General features: G+C 41.3%; 1 protein-coding gene and 1 long non-coding RNA gene across 9 annotated transcripts in view; one reads left to right on the forward strand and one right to left on the reverse strand.

The window, feature by feature from the left end:
- LOC108387343 (uncharacterized) overlaps nt 1–22,559 on the reverse strand; it is a 280,040-nt gene that overhangs the window by 145,095 nt on the left and 112,386 nt on the right. For all 8 annotated transcript variants that reach the window (XR_012129445.1, XR_012129447.1, XR_012129449.1 and 5 more), the window contains one exon: nt 5,675–5,735. This is a non-coding gene — a long non-coding RNA (uncharacterized lncRNA). The remainder of the gene's footprint in view (nt 1–5,674; nt 5,736–22,559) is intronic.
- The window catches only part of MINDY4B (MINDY family member 4B), a 41,369-nt gene continuing 29,691 nt past the window's right edge, over nt 10,882–22,559 (forward strand). The window contains 5 exon segments of the mRNA XM_037008250.2: nt 10,882–12,088; nt 12,319–12,346; nt 14,013–14,180; nt 21,092–21,211; nt 21,924–22,015. Coding sequence (XP_036864145.2) covers nt 11,976–12,088; nt 12,319–12,346; nt 14,013–14,180; nt 21,092–21,211; nt 21,924–22,015 — 521 coding nt within the window. The 5' untranslated portion in view covers nt 10,882–11,975.

Genomic DNA, 22,559 nt, shown 5'->3' on the forward strand with positions numbered 1-22,559 from the left:
CAGTATAGTTAAGCTCACCTGTGATTACACAGAGTGTGCTGCGGATGTGTGCAAATGTGGGAATGCACACACATGGGCATGCACACAGGCAAACTAGGTAGCCTCGGTACAGTCAGTGTTCAGTGGAGGGGGAGAGGGTTGAAAACTCTTCCCTTTCTCCAAAAAGTCCACCTTCTCTTTCTTTCCTGATACATAAAATTCGTTTACTATGGAAAAACATGCTTTATTATGTAATTAGAATTAAGACTTATGTGGTCACCCTGGGAGAGGAATATATTTACAAATTTACACTTTTTCCAGTGTCAGTGATTTCTCTTGGAGCCTTTTCTAATGGCTGATTTTGATAGGGAAAAAGCATAGAAACAGGAAGAAACTACAATTTACCTTTAGCTTGGAGAGGGTGAAAAGGCACAGATTTTTAGGACAAGGGTACCCTTTGTTAAATTTTGCCAAATTTTCCAATAACAGAATTTAGTCAAGGCTCTTGTAAAGAAGAGAAACTAGTCTAACAAATTTAAGCAAAGAAATGGAATTTGTTGAAGGAATACGGTATCTCACAGAACACAAGGACTTGTTGACCTCTAGGACTCAGGAAAGACTCACGGACCCCTAGGTTTGCAGACAGTCTACCGGGCTCCGCTACTAAGAGGATTCTGTCATCACCACATGACCCATGAGTCCAGATGCATACTCCCAAAAGAAACACTCTCACCTTTTTGGGACAAGATCCTGTGCCTGAATGACCAGCTGCAATTAGGATAGGGTCCCATGTACACTCACGCTCCTAGGGGCTCCCTCTGGGAGCAGAGCAGCAAGGCCAGATTCAGCCAAAGTGTGGTGCACCAGGACCTCCTCCACACATCACTCTCCAGTCATGTGGCTTTACCCTTCACAAAGCCCAATCACTTCCCCACAACCTTTCACATCCTCAGTTTTTGCATAAGGTAGACTAGGCAGGTCTCTTTCTGTGTTGCAAGGCTGCTTTCTTCTAGGAAGGAAGATGAGGCTTACAGAGCTTAGTTGACTTATCCAAGGTCACACATAGATGAGATAAAGGAGACAGGACTAAAAACCCCGCCTCCTGAACTGCCAAATCAAATATGTGAGTGTGGGTGTTAGTGGCGGATGAGTAGTGACTGCGTGGGTAGGAATGCATGAACAGTAGGCCCGCGGGCGTCTGGATCAGAACCACCAGAACTGAAGGAATGTGGCCACTTGGGCTCCCAAACCAAGCTGTTTACAAGAAAGCAAGGAAAAGAGGAGGAGGGATCAGAATACAGATGGAGGAGAGGGAAAGGTCAACAATAGACTCAGATCAGGAGGGCAGCTCCTGAGGTCCACACATAAACATGAATGTAAGTCACCCATGCTGGAGGCTATTCATTGGGCCCCAAAAGCTCTCCTTTACTATGTAGTGAAAGCATTCTTAGTAGAATGAATGGCTGTCCAGCTAAAGGCTGCATCTCCAACCTCCCTTCCAACTAGTGGCCATGTGACTTGCCCTATGGGATGTGATCAGAAGTGAAATGAGCAAATTCTGTGTCATACCCTTAAAGGACAAGTCCTTTACCTTTTTCTGCTTCCTGCATTCTGGGACGTTAATGGCAGGAGGAGAAGCAGCCATACTGGAAGACAAGATGCAAGGCAAGTATGAAGTGGGCAGAGCCACCAGAACGGAAGAAGTCTGGGTGTGTGACGACTGGGACGTCACTATAATAATCACTGCCAAACCAGAATTATTTTCAAGTCCAGGAAATAAATTGTATAATAATTATATTGAAGAAATAATAAAATGCCATATATCATGCATAGTATGGTAAATGCTAAATGTTTCCTTAATTGATATACAGGTTAAACATACAAAAAAAAGTGATGTATTTGACTAGGGAATTAGTAGTAATTTCTATATCTTCTTAATTTATCTACTTAAAAATTTTAAATTATTATATATCAGTAAAAAAATATTAATAAAGCATATTCTATCAACTGAAACTTTTAAATGCTTGGAACTATTAACACAACCATTCCTCTCCAAGGAGTTTTTCTCTCACAGGGAACTTATTTTCAGGTATTTCTATTATAAACACAGCCACATGACTGTAATTATATACTTTCAGCATGTGTGCAAGATTTTCATAGACCAAGTTCCTTTAAAGTACAAATTTTTAATCACTGTTTAAGAACATTAAATATTTTAAACTTTTATTATGGAATATTTCAAGTATATACAGAATTAGAGAAAGAAATACAATGAACCCCTGTACAATTTCAATTCAATGCATATTTTCAATTACCAACCCCCGAATAATTTTGTTTCATCTATATGGCCTCATCTACTTCCTACCCTCTCCAGGTGGATTATTTTCAGGCAAATACCAGACATCACATTATTTCATCCATAAGTATTTTTAGTATATATTTCAGGATAAAGACTCTTTTTTAAAAATATGATCACCATAACATTATCACACCTAAATAAAATAAATAATTCTTTATTCTTATCAAATATATTATTTAAATTACTTTAGCTCATAAACATTTTTTGTAGGATCCAAATAAATTCCAGACATTGCCATCAGTTGATCTGACCCTTAATATATAGGTTACCTAGACTTGTATGGGAAAGATCAGTATGTTTCTGGTTTGTGTAAGCTACTGTTGTTTGAGGTCTCTGTCACAGCAGGGTCATCCTAACATCTCTCTATTAGGCCCTGCAGGGGCCTCAGGCCAGAATCACTGCAGGTCGAGGCTCCTCAGCCAATGGCTCACTACCTTAGCCCTCAGGCATCGGCCAACCTAGAGCAAGGGCAGGGCCAGAGTCCAGCATCCAACCTGTCTTGGGTCAAGACATTTTTAGTCTTTTTCAGGCCACTCATCAGCCAGGACCAACAAACAGGACTCAGTTGGAAGTATCAGATTTCCTGTAAGGGTAGCCCAGGACTGGTTCACCTAAAGCCTGGAATTCCTTTCCCAAATTGAGAAAGATTCTGTACTGAGAATTAGTCAATTTGTGAAATAGTTACAGGGGACCTAAGAGATGATCTAGCTCAGGGGTCAGTAAATGGACAGATACTAATTCTTTTAGGTTTGCTGGGCCTTGTAGTCTCTGATACAGTTATTTAACTCTGCTGTGGAATGCAAAAGCAATCATAGACACCATGTAAACAAATCAGTGTGATTGTATTCTGATAAAACTTCATGGATGCAAATTTGAATTTCACAAAATTTTTTGTGAAATATTATATATTGTTACATATTTTATATCTATATGTTCTTATATTACAACATGAACTAGTATTATATTTTGTGTCATGAAGTACTCTTTTAATTTGTTATCAACCATATAAAAGTGTAAAAACCATTCTCAGCTTACAGGCCAAATATTAACAGACAGCAGACCAGATTTGTGGCCCTGTCGGCCATAGTTGGCCAACCCCTGATCTAGCCCACACTTATCTCTTTTCCTGAGAATTAAAATGAGTACCAGAGAAGTTAATTAATTCAGCCAAAGTCACACAGCATGTTGATGACAAAAGCCAAATTAGAACCCCAGTGTTTGTCCCGTAAAATGCACAAAAGAGTTGAATAATATGCAAGAACAGAGTACTTGAGAATCATCTGAAAGGTCAAAGACAGAGAACCAGAGATTATCCTCAATGCCATATGGATACATAATGACAACAGAGTGCCTGACTGCAGTGCCCGTTTCCTAGTAACCACAGCCTCTCTGATGAAAGATTGCTCCTACTTGTTATTTATAACTTATTTCCCAATAGGGAGGGTGAGTGATTTGTTTATATTTAGTTACAACAGCCAGGGAAATCCTGATCTACCATCTTAGGATAGACACAGACCTTAGAGCCACAGCTGCCAGGAGATGGGAGAAAGCAAAGAAAGCTGCAGTGTACAGTGTTGTCCCTGTTACCAACAACAAGGGTCACATACAGCAATTACTGACTGCTTGACACAAATAACAGATGGTGTGAGGCAAGTCGGGGAAGGAAGGGATGCATTCCTATTTATACTCTACGGAGGCAGTCATTATGAAAAACCTTTCTGCACCTTGTTCATTACTTGGAGCATCTGTTAATTTTGCCTGAATTTTTACTTTGTTCACATTCCTTTACTTCTGGTTCCTAGAATTATGTTCCTGGGAGTGAATTCTGTGGTCTCTAAAGGGGCTTTCTTGGTTCCATAGAAAACTGGACCATCTGAGGTCCAGGGAGAGAGCACAAAATATTATTACAGAACCACAACCAGCCTATAAATAGAAAAGGTCTCATGGACTTAATTCAAGAGATTCCAGGTGGAGTTAGATACAACTGACAGATTAGCCAAAATCAGAGAAGGTAAGCAGTGAAGGGATCACCTGGTGATTATCTAGTTTTTATTCCTTATTTTACCTCCTCAGGCCCAGAGAGGTAAGTGACTTCTGTAGGATCACACAGCAGATTTACTGAACAGCAAACTCTTACTACTTACTGCCCTGTGACCTTTGACTTTTCAGATGCCTGAGTAGTCTCTAAAATAAGTCAGAAAATACCTCAAAGCAAGCAAAGGTGAAGCACCAACATGATGAATCAATGCAGAGCCTTTACTTCCTTGTGTCCATAAATACAAACAGACAATCATGTGTCTATGTACGATCATAGGAAAGTATGCAAAAAGCTACATTTGTTGAAAGAATGAGGAAAACAAGCTTGAAAATAATAACCCACTGCGCTTTTGGGTGCTTTTCAGTAAACAGAGATCTTGCATAGCCCTGAATTTTGTAACAACCCTAGCCAGTTGGTCAGAAGTACCAGAAGTTGGCAGAAATTGCCCCTATTTTGAAGAGAGAGTCATTGAACACTTGCTATGTTACTGTTCTAAATGCTTCTTAGGTATTAATTAATGACTCCTCATAGCAAACCAAAGAGGTGGTTAATATACCCATTTACAAGAGCATAGACTGAGGCACAGAGAGGTGAAATGACTGACCCAAGATCACAGCCATATGTAGATGTGGTAGTCACCCCCTAGGGTGACACCCAAACAACTGCGATACCCTCCCCTTGAGAGTTAGTGGGACCTGTGACTTGCTCCTTATCAACAGAATATGGGATAAAGAAGGGCATTACATCCTGCTAAGGGGTCAATTCTCCAAGAAGTCACAACAATTATTAAGTGTCAAGTACTTGAGGCAAAAACTAATAGAACTGCAAAGAAAATAGGCTAATCCACTATCACAGTTGGAGACCCCTTGCAGAAATGGACAGATTCGGCAGGCATAAAATCAGTAAGGACATAGTTGAACTCAACACCACCATCAATCAACTTAATATAATTATCATCTATAGACTGCTTGTCCAACAACAGCAGAAAACACATTCTCCTTAAGCTCATATGGAATATTCACTAAGAGAGACCAAATTAAGCTCACTGCCCAGTTAGCTGGTTGACCTATTAGTGCTGTTATAAAACTCAATAAATTTAAAAGAAGAGAAATCATACAATATCCACTCTCAGACTATAATTGAATCAATCTGAGATCAGTAATAGAAAGATAGCTGGAAAATTCCAAAATATTTGGAGATTGAGCAAAACATTTCTAAATAATACCATGAATTGAAGAATAAATTTCAAGAAAAATTTAAAAATATTTTGAACTAAATTAAAATGAAACACAACTTACCAAAACTTGTGGCATGCAGCAAAAGGAGTGCTTGGAGGGAAATTTCTAGGATTGAATGCATCTATTGAGAAAGAAAAAAATATCTAAAATCAATTATATAAGTTTCCACCTTAGGAAACTCAAAAAAGAAGAGCAAATTAAATCTAAAGGAAAAGAGAATAAGTAATAAAGACAGCAATTAAAAACAGGAAATCAGCAGAAAAAAAAATCAGTGAAACCTGGATTTTTTCAAAGCAGGTTCTTTGAAAAGATCAAGAAAAGCCTTAAGCCTCGAGCCAGGCTAACTAAGAAAAAGAGAGGACACAAATGACTAATATCAGAAACGAAAGAGGGGACATAACTACAGATCCCACGACCATTACGTGAAAAGAAAGAAACATCTGAATAAGCAGACAGGAAATGCAAAGGTGATAGGGTATCACCCCTGTGACTGCGTCACCTTCCATGGCAAAGGTGAAGGAATTTTGCAGATATAAGTGAAGTCTCTAATCAGTTTGACTGAGTTATCAAAAGGGATATTATTCTGGGTGGGCCTGACCAATAGTTCTTAATAAGAGAGTTTCAGCTTCCCCCACAATCAGAGACCGAAAGCAGCAGAGACTCCCTATTTATTTACTGCTGGTCTGGAAGAAACAAGTTCTGCAGTCACGAGGAAGTGAATTCTGCTAACAGCTATGTGAGCTTAGAGGAAGACCCTGAACCTAGATGAAAACTGAAACATGACCAACACCTTGATAGCAGCTTGTGAGACCCCCAAGCAGAGGACCTAGTTAAGCCATGCTCGACTCCTGACTCAGAAACTAGCAGATAATAAATGGGTGCTGTTTTTAAGCTGATAAATCTGTGGTAATTTGTTAGTCAGCAATACATAACTAATACAGTTAAAGAGCACAGATTCCTACCCAAGCAGTCTAACTCTAGGACATGTGCTTTCAATGCTGGTTGTCAGGGACTTTTTGACACCAAATGAAAGGATTTTTTTCACCCACATCAAACAGCTCTCTAATTCTCTAATACCAGCTAAGTATCCTACATCTGAATTTAATTCTGACACTACGTACCTGTACTTAGACTCTGCAGGTTTAAGGGTTCAGACCCATAAGACTGCTCTCACTTCAGACACTGGTCACAAGTACTGGGTCTGTACTTCTGACCAACCAGCTATAAACTGGGACTTCAGGATCAGTCATTTGCTAGAAAGGCTCCCAGGACTCAGGAAGCACTTCATTTATGTTTGCCAGTTTATTTTAACGGATACAAGTTTATTATAAAGGATACAAACATATTATGTTTATGTTTACCAGTTATTATAAAGGGTACAAGTTAATATCCAGATAAGGAAGTACAGAAGGCAAGGTACAAAAGGGTCCTGAAAGCAGAAGTCTCTGTCCCCACTGGAGTTGGGTTATGCCATCCTCTGGGCCATGGGTGTGTTCACCAACTTGGAAGCTCCCCAAACCCCATCACTTTTTTTGGAGTGATGGGTTTTTATGGAAGTTTCATTACATAGGCATAATTGATTAAATCAGTTGTTATTGGTGATCAACTCATTCTCTAGCCCATCTCCCCTCCCTGGCATTGGGGATGGGGATGAAAGTCCCAGGGTTCTCATCAGGCTTGGTCTTTCCAGTGACCAGACCTCATCCTGAAGTCATCTAGGGGCCCAGCTGTGCCTCATTATAAAAAAGATGGTCTTTCACCCTCCTTGTCACTCAGGAAGTTCCAAGGGTTTTAGGAGTTCTGTGCCAGGAACTAAGACAAAGACCAAGGACACATTTCCCATTACATCACACTGTCTTCAAGGCCTTTTGTACGAGGACTGGGGCTCATACCAGTGACTCAGGAACCAACCAAAAGCCACGTAGCCAGGGACAGAGGGACTGAGTTGGGACCAATGCCCACATCTTCTCTTGAGGTCTTTATCCTTGGCCCTTGATGCCACCCAAAAATATATAAAAGCATGAAAAAATAAAATGTTTAAAGGAGAATTTTTAACCTGTAAGAGGCAAGAAAACATTGGTTAAAGATTAGGATTTTCACATAAATCACATTCATTATGATTCTATGAAGTATGTCAAAGGAGCCGTGGAAAGTGAAGCTCAGAGAGACTTCCTTCTCCAAGGTTACACAGTCATGGGGAGGCCCTGGGCTCTGACCCTAGGCCTGACACCACCTTTCTCCTCCTTACCAGACCACCAAAGGACAAAAGGAGAATGTATCAGCCATCTTCTAGCTTCCAGTGGACTGGCAGAATTCTTTTAGGAAGGAATATAATCAGGAAATTTTCATCTCTACAGAAAGTAGAACTAAAGAAAATTAATGATAATTGAAGCATAAAGGATTTAACTTAATCCTAAGGAAGAGCTTTCCAGGAGTAAGGTTAATTAAACACTAACCAGATCTTGTTTAAAAAAGAAAATCAAAATGCTCTTAAATTCTGCTTCAGGATTTCTGTTTATCATATGAGGCATCATATGAAAACAGCAAGAAAAAAGGTTGGGGATAATTTTGCAAGCTGGTCAAAATGCTTATAAGCCCAAGGTTTTCAAATCTGACTACAAGGCTGAATTGAGTAAAGGATTATAAAGATCAGTCATAGTTTTTTGGAAACCATACAAATGTTAATAACATTGCATGTTTACATATGCAATGTTTAGAATATATACTAGCTTTTCTCATTGGTATTATTTTTCAAAATTATTGATCAAGAAAGCAAATGGATTCAGGCAGATTTCTGCATTTATATAGTGCCTTTCCTTTATGAGTGAATGATTTCAGACCTTCCACCATCACCTACTACCCCACTATATGGCTGCCAAACCCTCCTCCTTCCCTACCACCCCAGCTTTGGTCTTGGTCTTTTCCTTTTGCTGCTGCAGCCCCGTTGTTGCCTTAGAACCCACATTCAGCCCCAGTCCTTTGCTGCCTCAAAGACAGTCTTGGGACAGGTGCTTTAGGTGACTTTATATGCCCTAGGGTGGGGACAAGGGCATAAAAATGTAGAAGAGGGCAGTCCCAGAATCCACATGTTTCTGTACCACTCCCCTGCCCTGTCCTTCCAACTGGGCCCAGGACCCTCCATCCCACCTTTGGTGTCTACTCAGTTGCTTAGACCCAAGCTTCCTGCACTAAGTTTTGAAAAAATGCTCAAGAGAGTGGTAGCTTCCTCTGGATGTAGCTCAATCACATTCTCAACTCTTGGTGTATTCCAGAGACCAGCCTGTTGCAGGAACTACAAGGAGTCGGGACACTGAGACGTTTGGCAAGAAGCAGCATTTATTAGTGCCGACACCGGCTCAGCAGATTTCTATCCAAAGGCTGAGCCCTAAATACAGCAGGGCCATGCCTTTTATACTTTTTCTACAAAGTTAAGGAGGAGTCATCACCCAGGAACCATTGCAGTGGGAGCTATTAGATCACTATAGGTGTATTCAGGATGCTAGTTATATTTTAATCTATCTCTGTAAAGGTTACCCGGATACTTATTATAAACTAATGGGCTTCCATAACCATGATCAACCAGCTGTTTCCTCCCACTGAGTCCTGGTTGGGGGGATACATTGTTACATTGTTTCAATCTCAAGCACCCAAGTGCCTTGTGATTCCTCTATATTCCTGAAGCCTCAACAGAAACTTTGTGTCCTTGGCTTCCTACTACAAGCCGCTTTGCAACTATGGCTCCCTAACCAACATCCAACTGAAAAGGGACAGACAGAACAGCAGGGAGGTGAAGACAGCACTTTCTTTCCCAAAAGAAGCAAGACTATGAATTTGGGAATAAAAGGACTAAGAAGGGCTCAGCAAGGGATGCTCATAAACAATGATGAAACTTGGGATATATATCAACGACCTTTAAAATGACCAAACATTTGATTCAAGCATTCCATTTCTGGGGATTGAACGTGGGAAGATAAATAAGGTCAAAACAAATGGAGTAATATACTATTTTCAAAGATGAGAAGTTTTAAATGGTAAAGATGAAATTATTCCCATTTCACTGATGAATAAACCGAGGCACAGAGAGGTCAAAGAACTTGTCCAAACCATACAAATGTTAATAACATTGCATGTTTACATATGCAATATTATTACTAGCTTATCCAAGCTAGTAAGAGGTGAAACCATGATTCAAAACTAAGAAGTTTGGGCCCAGAGGCCATGCTCTTCATCACTCCACTCTCTTGCTTATCTCCTGTGTGCTCACAGCCCCCAAGACACTGTTCTCAGTATTTCCCCTTCTCTGTGTATCTGTTTTCCTTCACTAGAAAGACAGGACATATCTTATTTTCCAAGTGCCTTGCACATAGGAAACCCTCAAAATGTGTATTGAGTCTAACAGAACAGTTCATAAGTAAGTTGTCTAATCATTGGAATTTATGCTCCTAACTTTACAGAATTTTCTGGAAATTAGGACATAGATATACATAAAAATACACAGATTTAATAGTGAATCTTAAGAAAAATAGTTTTCTTAGCTACTGCCCTTTCCTGGTTTTGGGTTATTGAATAATTTAAATGGCAGATCCAGAATTTATTTTTTAATATGACTTTCTAAATAGGAAATCCCAAGACACTCTCACCATTATATTATTTGAGAGCAAGATTCATGTAATTTGTTTTTTCTTACACTGAGAGTGCCCAATAAATATTAAACACTGATACCACCATTAACACTATAATATTATGAAGAGGAAAACAGTAAAGCTTTTGTTTTTAAAGGAGAATTTGTGGTTAGAGGAGGAAAATGAGAAAGGAATGGGTTATGTCTCTTATATTTACAGTAAAAATACTAAATCGGGGGGGAAGAATCAGTGAGACTGATGGGTGATGGTCACATGAATGTATCAGATGTCAAACTTCATTGAGCTATACACTAAGATATTTGTGCATTTTATTGCATGTACCTCAAAAATAATAATACAATATGGATTGTTTTAACCACTCTACTCTTCTGGATTTTACCACCACCATAAATAAAATAAGGAACACATATTACATCTCACAAAAAAAAATAACGATTTTGGGTATTAGTAAATTAAAATCCAGTTTGTGTAGAAAATTAAAAGAAAACAAAACTAAATCTGATGAAAATTTATGGGACCTGTGAATATGAAACGACTAAACAACCACCAAAAATTAATTTAAGGAAATGGAGGTAGAGAATTCCCCAAAAAAACTGTGGACACGTAAATTCACCTCTGGTTTATTTAGTGACTTGCAGTGTTTCAAGGTCTCTGCAACATTTTACAGGCCAGTTCTCTCAGCCCTGACCACTCTACTCATAATAAATCCAAACAGCATCTTTGTCCTGCCCTCTCAGCTTTCCCAGGAGTGTTTACAAAACTCAGATCAGAAATGTTCAAAGAGAAAATGATCCCCTGATAAGGAGGTTCAATTTTGATATTCAACCAAATCAGAAGTGACAAGAAAACTTTCACTGGTACCCACTATTTGCTTTGGATAAACACCATAATATTACTCAGGGTATTACTCAGGCTTACCCACATTTGGAGGATAATCCACTTGACTAAAAATCTACTGTTTAAATGTTAATCACATCTAAAAAATACCTTCACAGCAACATCTAGATTGATGTTTGACCAAAAACTGGGTACCAGAGCATAGCAAGGTGACACATGAAATTAACCACCACAACAATGCATATTCTCTATTATACCAGTTATTGCAGCTACATTTCATTTAGCCAATTGTAAGAGACATAATTTCAGACTTCTCCTTGAAACAAATCAAACCAGTCCTTCTTCAAACTGTGCAAGATTTCTGTATACTACACTCTATATCAAACATCCATTGGCCAGTCTCTTGGACTACACATTCCCCAACAGTAGTTGATACCATTTCTTGGTATCAACAGGACAGCTTTGACCCCTCCTTAGCTACATATTTCTGTTCCACAAACACTTCCACGAAGCACCACAGTATAAAGTATTATTATATTCCACCGCTGTGTATCACTCATCAATCAAATTATCTCAGTTGCTTTGATACAGATAAGTAACTGCAATTCTTCTGTTTGTAAATCTGTGTCTTGGATCGAACATTCATGGCATCTATACAGTGAACGAAAACACATGAAGTATTCCATCTCTAATGAAAGTTTAATCGTGATCTGATAGCAGGGGCTCACAGTGAGCCCAGAGCAGCAGCAGTTGGGTGGCGTGATCACTCCTTGCTGGTCAGAAGCAGGAATGGCGCACTCCATCTGGCCGTCTGTGCCAGCCGTCTTGCTTCTCCTGCCAGACGTCTCTCTCATCTTAACTTCCTTACAGTTCCTCACATTATGGCCGTAGAAGTCTCGGACCAGAAACAAATATCCCACGAGCTGGATTTAGAGGAGATAACTAGGAAAATTTCATTTCTGAACAAATGGAGGGAAATCTTTAGTTACCATGGGTAAGATGTTCTCATTTTCTCATTTCTCTAGAACCAGAGGGATTTTAGGTGTTTAAGTAATCAGCTTTTATGCTCCTCAATGAGAAGCCTCCATTATAGATTTACATTTAAAATGCTTCAGGTATAACTAAGTGCGGAAAGAGACTCCCTAACCAGGTTGGGTTTGAGGTTTGAGGGTATGAGGGTTGAATAGCGTGAGTAATTTACTTTGTTTTCTTTTCCATTTATAGGTTGGGAACCCATAACACAACTCCTCAGGTAATTACTTTTCTCAAAGCCAATGTGTTTTCCTCAAGCTGCTTCTTCAAACAATCACATTAACAACATAATCTGCACTTATTCTATGCACATAATGTCACTCAGGCACCCAGCATTTAATGTGTGAAGACATAAAACTAGAAAACCTGTTGAAGATCTTTTCTTCCACTCTCTTTTTTCATAAAAATCTCTTCCTGCTTTTAAGAGTACTTTTCATCATTAAGAGCACCATATGGTTATTATTTTAGAAAAAAGTAATTTAGAATCTAGCATTCTTACACTTGTGAATAACACTACATACTGACATCCAAGTGCTTCAGTGACCCTGAAGAAAAGTAGTTTTGAAAACAGTTATCATCTTTATTCAGCTTCTGAAAAATTATTTTCCTTCACCATTTTCAAATAAGGGGAAGATGACTGAATTCAGGTGCTAAAAAGTATTTTAAACTCTGTTATACAATGTGAGATGAAAGATGCTTTTATCTCATGTAACCTGAAAAGGTTAGAGGTAATGGACTTTGTGTTTCAGATATAAATTCAATCACTGAACAAACACAGCACAAAATATTAAGGTGGTTTTCCTGGCATTAATAGATGATATGATCAAACAGTGGAATTATTCATATTTTAACTATAACACTGCAGCATCTTGCTCCAAGTAACCTGTCATCAAAAGTCTTATTTGTGCTAAAACTATCTTAACTGTAGTCTAAATTAGAATCAGGGAGATAATGCTTCTATTTTGGTCCTGGAAGTATTAAATGGAGATAGCTACCATTTTGGGGAATGGAATATTCAACAGATAAAACAATCTTTGAAAAGAAAAGTAAATAAATAAATGTCACTGTTATGTTTTATACAAGGTGGGGAAAACCCACTGCCACAAATACAAAGATTTTCCATTTGATACGATACATTTTCTATCATATCCCATCAGCAGTCTGTAACTTGGATGCTGTGTTTCTGAGATAAGAAGCATTTTAGCCTCTAGGAATCCAGAAAAAAGAAGGCAGTTTCCTTCATGTTTTAGCTACCAATAGAGCAGACTCGTTTCATGACAATAGCATAGAAGTTAAGTAAATTGGAAAAAGAGTTGATGTCAAAGCTGTAAGAAGCAATCAAGAAAAGTACAAATAGATCATTTTCTTAAAGGTGGAGGGTGGATTATTTGTAAAGAAGAGAATCATTATTACAATAATAATTATTACTCACTTTTTGGGGTACAGGAATCTGAATTAAAAGGAAGTAATGTGACTTGGTTTACTGGCCAGTTAACAACATAATTAGAAATACCTTGTATAAACTGGAAAGATTCACCCATTGTTTATAAAATGTCTTCTCAAAACAAGAGACAGTGACATTTACATTCTCCTCCAAACATAATTTCAAGTCAAGGTCTTGATAGCATTAATTATGTTTCCATAGTTACATTTAACCTCTCCCAGTCACATAAAACTTAGGAGAAACCCTTTTGACACAGACACTGGGATTTTTCTGCCTCTTTTATTGCTATTTAACAAAATTTTCAGACATCTTTAAAAGGGAGGCAGCATTTTCTGAACGCTGATATTTCAGAGAGAGAGAGAGAGAAAAAAAAGAAAAAAAATTAAGAAAGGTCATCACAGGCTCTGTTTGCTTTGCTTTTTGGTGGTGGCATTTTATGCAGAATTGTGAAGGCAACCATATATCCGCTGATGAAACTGAAGATGGGACAGGAATACCTCAGCCCAAAGGACACGGACGTTTGCCATCAAGTAGCCTTTGCTCTATCCCCAAGCCCTCCATCATCTCTTCACGATCAGGTGGCTTTTCTATCTTCGTAGCAATGGCGGTGGTAAGTATAGCTTGTCAATTAAACATGAAAGGAAACACAATCTTCCCCAAACAACAAGGCTGGGGAATCTTATCTGCTGTCATGTGAGAGTATTATGGAAGATCAGGCTACAGACTGGTTGTTATTGGTAAAAGGAGAATATCATTAAAATGACTTATTTATGGTATTTTTCAAGGACACTGGTGATGTTACAGTCTTTTCCTCCTGAACTCTGAGAGTCTTTCCTTACTTATTTCCACAATTTGATGGTTAAATTTGAGGGAGTGAGGGAGTCAATTCAAATAATTTACTATATAAGCTAGGGTAAGGCAGGTGGTGAGCACTGCAAATAGGTAAAACAACAGGGGAGACAGGAGCCTGTGTGTGTGCGCAGGAAAGTAGGGGGGCCCATGCCAGGCCTGGGACAACGGCCTGACCTCAGGAAAGAAGCCCTTTCTGGGGCTGCCCACTAACAGAGATTTGAACAGAACCCAGTATCTGGGGATCCATGTGATCTGTAGGCTACTGGTCCGAGGAACCCAGTGCTCGCATCAAAACCAGACCAGGGTGCGGGCCAGGGGTGAAGGCAGAGACCCAGACAGGAGGCAAAGCAGGCAGCATCTCCTCGTCTCACTGGTGGAACAGGCTGGTGCTGCAGGCAATGCCCTGGCAAGTGTGCAAAGGGCAGCTGTCCTGGTCAAAAAGGCAAGATCAGGAGCTGAGGGAGCTAAGCCAGTGGTGGAACAGGGGAAACATACTAGCGAGGGGGAGACACCCCTCCAGTCGGACTGCCTCCACTATGGCTCTTGCAATCCTGGTGCAACTCAGGGCTCCTCAGGACATTCTCCCCACATTCACCCTGTCTTCCCAACCTCCACGCTACATTCTGGAGCCTCAGGCAGAGACCACTCCTCAGGGCCCTAAGAACAAGCTCTGGAGGCAGCACTTCCTTCCTGAGGAATGCTTGCAGAGCCGTACTCAGCAGTCAGGCCCCCAGGTCCACAGGGCCATGCTAGGGGAAGGAGTGGGTGGGGACTGGGACCCCTTTGCCGATGCCACGTGGTCTCCATCTGCTTCTTGAGCACAGAAGCCGGGCTGGATCTCCTGCACTACTGCCAACCCTCAATATAGCCTTTCCTTAGGTTTCCCAAATGGGACATCATCACGTACAGGGACTATAGGCCCTATGGTCTTTCTCATCAGACATGTACTCAGGCTTCAGAGAGCAACTCTACACTGTCATATTTGCCGGACAAATGTACTAGGAGACTCACTCCCTCTTTCTCCTTATTGCAAATATTCTTGCCTCAATCTACCTTTCCTCTCTTGTTCAAATGCCCGATGAAACAGGAAGATAGGCCAGCAAGGCTCCATGAGATGCTGCACTTTGCTCCTTGGCCTCACAGTGCCTGAATGGTGCCTCAACTTATGTCACATGAACCTAGATAACCCCTCTCCTTCCGGGTGATGAAGACAGGTGATGCATAACCCTGGCAGTCTCCAGCCTTAGTGCTTATTTTATAAGCGTGTATTTCCAATACTTTAGAACCAGAAGTTAGAGCAACTATCTATGTTTTACTGGACAAGATAATATTTTTAATGAACAATCTTTAATAAAAATGTGTTTCTAGCTCTGTAATGGACTTCTTTGGCAAATGTCATTTTAAAATATAAACATATGTGAAAATAGGCTAACATTTCTATGAAAAAGAGAAAAAACTGTGATTCCATATTGGTATTTTTCTGTATATGCATACAGAAATCCCAGAAAACTCCATAAAATACAACAGTGAGGGTGGGAAAGCATGAGACATGGGTGGGAGGGAGTTTTTTCAGCATACCTTTTGTATTCTCTACATTTTCTCAGCATATCTTTTTGTATTCTCTGGATTTAGGTCATGTAAATGTACAACCTATTTTTAAAAACACACATACAAATTTTAAAAATAGAAAAAAGCATCCACAGATGTTTCCAAAGTCTTGTAGTCTCTCTATTGTGGAGGCGGGAGAGTAGATATGAATTCTCCCACTTACCCACAAACACAGATATGATGTAACTGGAGACCTGCCCATTGACTTTTCCAAGGTAATTCTCTCCCTTTGGGAGAGCCTGGGATACAAAAGAAGCAGACTACCACCCTAGCCTGAAATGGAGTGGATGGAGTGTTAAGGAAGTCCCAGAAGTAGAGATAATTGATGATTTCCTAAAAAAATGAATTTGGACTTATTCTCATCATGTGGGCCAGATGATAGTGTGGCGTTTAAATATCAGTAGCTTTGATTAAACACACCCTGGGATTTCAAGATGATGAGCCTTGGGACTCTAAATACTTGTGTCCAGGAAGGCCATCTGGAAACTTGACCAATTCTAATCAACATTTCGGCAATACGGCCACCTGGTGAATTACCAGAGCTACTGAATCCTAACACTGACTTGGGTCTTTTTGTCATTCTACTGATCTTTTCCCTCCTCTGTTTGGAGTAGGGATGCCTGCAGTTTCCTGACATTAGCACACAGTCCTTGCTGAGAATCTGCTATGAAAGTAGGGGGTGGGTGAAATACCCCACACACCTTCCCTTTCCCCAGCTCTCCCATTCTCACATTTTGTTGCTGTATCTCCAGTCCTACAGCCTTCTTCCTCCTCCAACTTAATATCTTATTAGTGTGTGTGGTGTAGTGAATGACGGTCAGGGCTGCTGGCCTAGGTGAGACTGTGGTGAGGGTGAGCATCCTCCTCTGGGCGGCTTACAGCCCCACCCAGCAGTCTGCTCTCCTCCAGTGCCAGCTCTCTTCTTCTTCCACAGCCAGGCCCTTCTGCAGGACTCAGCCTGGAATACATTCCTCTGGCCTCTTTTATTGGCAGCCAATAAATAGATCCCTGATGTATTTGTAATACCACCCAGCAGAATCATATTAAAAATGTAATCCTGGGAGAGCAAAATATTCTGGGGAGACTCAGATGAATGAAGCTGTAATAGAGCATAACAGGAAATGGGATGGCTTTGGAGGAACAGGAAACACAGCCCTTCACTAAAGTCTGGCTGATGGATGGGCCTCAGTAGATGCTCATTCAGTTAATTCACTGCTATGGACAATCCCCTGTGGAAGCATGTGCCCCTTCAGATGCATGCTCTGCCCTTCTCCACCCTGCTTTCTGCCCAGGAGACTTAAGTGTAGGGACTCCCTCCTCCTCTGGCTTCCTGGAGAGTTTAAACAGTGGGAGCCTCGGAGGGGGCCTGAGGGAGAGAAGAGAATAAAGTCAGGTTGTGCTTAGCTGACTGAATCCCTCTCCTCTGATGGCAGGCCCCTCCCCAGGACTTTCTCCTTCCTGTTTCACGTAACCATTCCTTCCTGCCGCCCCTTCAGGTCTAGGGGACATAATGACTTCTTACTTGCCAGCCCTGGGACCCTGCACTAGCCGTTGTCATTTCCCTACATCTTAGTAAGTTGTCCCTGTCTTAAACTCTTCTCAAGTTAATTATCCTGACTTGGTACCATCTGTTTTCTGCAGAGACCCAAACTGGTACAAGTTGGAAGGCTTGCATTTGGGTCCTGGAAGTACCATATATGAAATATGTGACCTTGGGCATACCACTTAACTGCTCTAGGCCTCACGTCCTTTAATGGTAAAACAAAGGGCTTAATTAGACTTTTTAAAATTCAGCAAATACTTATTGCGGACCTACTATGCATTAGGCGCTGCCCCAGATGCTGAGAAATCGGTGGTGAATATGATCAAGCTAAGAGCCTACCACTCTATTTGCGGCAGTAGGAAAGAAATGTCTTCTCAGGACTAATTCCAAAATCTTTGATTCCACAATAGCCAGTAATTTTCAAGGCAAGATTTAGGGAAGGGTTTCAAAGAGAATTATTCTACCTCAAGTTGGGGGTGGGTGTCATGGAGAGCACTGGACAGGGCCGGGTGGTCACAGGGACAAGGGGCAAGGCAGTCTGAGTAAGGGAAGTAGGCTGCTGGAAAGAATAATCCAGAACTTCTGTCTTCCAGTGCATGTGTGCATGTATGTGCACCCACACTCGAGATAATGATCCTCACTGTCATCATCACAGCAGTCAGGAAAGCAGGTATTTATTACAAATCCTGGAAAAGTAACAAAGTGAAAGAGAAAAACTATAAACCGGGCTTGATTATATTAAATAATAATGATCATTACCGTCATTCATTAGAACCATTTACCATTTGTGTCTGGTTACCAGGCAGTATAACAGCACATGCATATCAGTGCTTATGTGTCAAGTTCATCTTGTTATAAATTGTATTTGAAGTGAAAGTAAATGCTGCACAGGTAACATGAGTCATCTTGGCTGCCACACTGGCCAGAGCACCTGGCCTGGGAAGCGCGCAGCCCCTCTGTCATAAGGTCTCCCCGAGATGCTTCTGGACAGCGACCCTCCCGAAGCTGGAGATGGCAGCTGGAACAGAAACAGGAGTGTGCTTTAGCTTGCAAAGTTTTGTAACTGAATTTGAAGTCAAAGCCTTCTCAGTCTCGATGGTCTTCATCTCTCACATTCACACAGGTTTCTCCTCCCCCATTCCTGCCAGTCTCTGGTCTTTTTCATCTGTGTTGGGACTCTCTAGAGCACACGATGTTCTGGTGTAGACAGGCTGTGTGTTAGCTCCACATTTGCCCGGCACTTACTGTTCCCAGAGGCCTTTTCCATACCTCCTCTCCCTCAACAGTAGCATGATGTGGACCCAGCAGGGGTTACCCCCATTTCAGGGTAAGCAAATAAAGTCTTCGAGAGGTTGGGCAATCTCTCCAAATTTACGTGGCCAGGCTGGAGTAACGTTTTTCCTCTGTGCCGTGGAGCTTGATGTCAGGGAAGCGCTTTCCTGTCATTTTTAGTTCTCTGCTAGGATGCCAGGGGCTAGGGGCCTCTTTGTCTGTGGTGCATACTGATTCTGTGTCCTCCAAGAGCTGCAGGCTGTGTGCCGTCTGCTCCCTCAGCTTGACTTGCTGTTGCCCTTGGACACCAGACAGATCAGTTTTCTTTGAGAGCAGTTCTGGGCCCTTAAACACACTGAAATGCACCTGCATGATTTCTCTGTGGATTCGGTGTTTTCCTTTGAGAGCGGGAACTCAGATGGCCAGGAAGTAAACTCCAGCATGAAACCAGACCTTGGTCTGACTCAGGAAGGCCGTTCCAGCCGCCTGCTTCCCCTGCATCTGTCCTTCTTAGGAACCATTAGGGCCTCATCCATGCACTGCCAGGAAGAGGTACAGTGGCTCTGGACCAACGGGGCTCCATGTGTCTATTAAAGTTCCACACTGTTCGCTGGCTCCAAATGCCTGTGTGTGATATGCAAAGCCCTCCTGGGTCAGCCCCAAGGAGCTTTCCACCTACTTCCTGCCTAGTGATCCTAGGATACACAGCCAGTGTTCTAGTGCCACTGAACAACCCCTGTCCCCGGACACCCTGGTGTGGTCTGCCCCAGAGGGTGGGATGTGAGTCTTTGCTGGAGCATGGGAGCTTATAGGCATACATCATTCAATAACATTAAATAGCCTGAGTTACTAATTCATGGGAAAGTTGGGCCTTCCCCACCCTGGCAGGCCAGGGAGAAAGACTCAGTAAAGGGACAGCCCACGTTCACAGCACTTTACCACTTCTTATCTCATTTTTTAATTAAAAAGAGCTTTCATAAGCAATAGTTTCTAGCATAATTCAGTAACACCATTTTATTTCCATGATATTTTTAAATGATGTATGGTATGGTAAGTGATCTTGATTCCCATTTAAAGATGTGATATAAAGGGTCCTTTTTAAATAAATGTTTTTCTAACCTAGAAAGTAGCCCAAACTAATGACAAACATTAATTAAATAATGATTGACACTCAAAAATGACAGCAGTCACAAGGATGGCACATCTAAGATTAAAGCTGAAGAGGCAGCCTGATGCTGTTAGGATGGGTGCAGCCCCCAGCTCTGGTTCTACTAGTGGGGTGACCTTCAGCAAGTTCTTCTCTGTAAAAGAGGATAATAACCTACCCACCTCAAAGAATTAAATTAACATCATGAATGTAAAGCACTGGAGCCCAGTCCCTGAAGCACAGAAAATGCTCAGTAAACACTAGATGCCATTTGCCAGCTTAGTACAAATGCAACCTCTTCCATGAAGCCTTCCTGACTGCTTCAGTCGGAGAGTACTTCAGTTCTCTTTCCTTCCTTTGTTCTCTCATGGTATTTTGTATTTGACTTACAGAACTTCACAAATTCTATCATATACACAGCTGTGAGATATTAGACTTTTTACATATCTATATCCCACCTAGGACCTAGTATGTACTAAATGATCACTACATCTCTGATAATGAATAGATTCCCTTTTATTCATGTTTGGTTCCCTGAGGAGTTCTACAAAATCCTCTTCAATCTCAATGTACAGTATCCAGGAACCTTAAAGATATGGGGCAAGAGAACAGAGAATGTTTCTTGAGCATCATTCCAATCACTGTTGTACTCAGGTTAAAAACACTCAGGCTAGAGTCTGTCTATTCCTTTTTTTCTGGAGCAAGGGAGAAAGACGCAAAGATGGGAGAGGCAGGGCTTACAGCATCACGGACAAAGGCTGGGGAGGCGTAAGGGCAGAGCAGCAGCCTGCGGAGGACCACACAGGGGCGAAGGAGGCAATGGAAGCTGAGACAGATACAAGGGACAAAAACCGGATGGGACAGCAAGGTGCAGGGTTGACACACTAAGCCTTCAGGATAAAATATCCTAAGGGAACCTACTGTGAATCTTTTGCATAGGACCTGACAATTATAACAGAGTGATGGAGTAATATGAAAACCTGCATGGAGGAAGGGGTCAGGCCCACCTCCATGATTTCACCACGTTACTTAAGACTGTTTGATGAAGAATGTGCTTAGGAAGAATTATTTTTGACTCACTTATGTCCCCCCTCTTCAGAAGCTGCGGCAAAGCCTCTTTGGAAATACAGTCCATGCCTTCAGCTCTGACTGGAAAAAGGCCTGTTTCAGGTTCCATGAACCTTCTTCTGACCTGGCTTTTGCTTTGGAAGTGGGAAAGGTAACAGGCAATAATTTTAAAAATCTGAATCCTATATTCCCTATCCATATTTCCCTCCATCCTCATCCTTATGAATGCATGCTTTCAGTATAATCATTTACAGAAACATATTTATAAGTTAAAAATTAACCTTAAATGATAACAGATTGTTTAAAATTATAACATACTGTCTGGGTTGTAACAAAGTCTCAGACTCCTTTTTCTACCCAGTGTCCTTCCAAATTCTAGTTTTTCTGACTCTTCTTTCCAAGTTCTAAGCATCCCTCAGGATTCAGAAGGCAGGAAGAGATCGAGGAGCTTCTTTATGGCTTGTTTAAATCTCAATAATGCATGTCATTGATTACCTGTCACAGGGAATTTCACAGGCTAGCCAACTAGTTCCTTACCTCCTACAAGTCTAAAAGTTTGCTATGAAGCAGAGGCATAGAGGAGGCAGGTGGAAGAGGACATATATCCCCAGGTGCCAGTCTCCAGGGCTCCACAAAGAAACTGGTCATTGCAGATCCCAGCCTGTCTGGGGGAAGGGCTGGCACACATCGAGTCCTTTCAATGAGCCTGGGGATGCTGTGAACCAGGGGGAAAGGGCTGCAGAGATAACAGAACCCATTTCCAAGAGGCCTCATTTGGAATGCTGCCCTGGAGGGTTGGGTCACAACTGTAGAGCCCCATTCCCAGCCTTCAGATACCTCGCTGTTCCCCCTCCCCACTGCAGGGAGGTGCCCGAGGCATTCAGATGGCTGTACAAGAATCCATCATCAAATACTTGTTGTTTGCCAGGAAGGGAAAAGACTGTAACTTTCACAGGTAAGAGGCCTGTGAGAAGTGCTTGAAAGAGTTACCCATTTCCCGAGAATCTGTATGCCAAATGATTAGAAGGGAAAATCCCCTGGGTTGCCCCAGCAAGGGGACTTGCCCTCTGAGGCAGAAATGGCTCTGGCTCTCCCAGAGGGACTGAGGAGACTTCTTTTGGAATCACACTCAGTATTCAATTGCAGGAATAATCTTGACAGCTTTTATGCTCTATTGCAGACCACCCTGTAAAGTGAAGCGGCAGGTCGCAGGGGCGCTTACTTGACAATATTTGATGAGAAGCTCCAATCTAGCAATTCCAGGGAGGAACAGAAGGAGTGATGAAAACCCTAATAAATGAAGGATTCATCCTCCTACTTAACCAGGCTGACAAAGTACAGCGCTTGGTATTTGCGTATTTTAAAAATCTGTTCAAATTACTTTACTTAGAAGTTAACAAATCCCTATCATGTGCAAAGCTCTGCACTTGACGTTAGACAGAATTTAAGTAAGTAAAAGGCACATATCTGTGCTCAGGATAAGGTATCACCCAAAACAG

This window comes from Manis javanica, chromosome 3 (assembly GCF_040802235.1).
Source record: "Manis javanica isolate MJ-LG chromosome 3, MJ_LKY, whole genome shotgun sequence".
Lineage (NCBI taxonomy): Eukaryota > Metazoa > Chordata > Mammalia > Pholidota > Manidae > Manis > Manis javanica.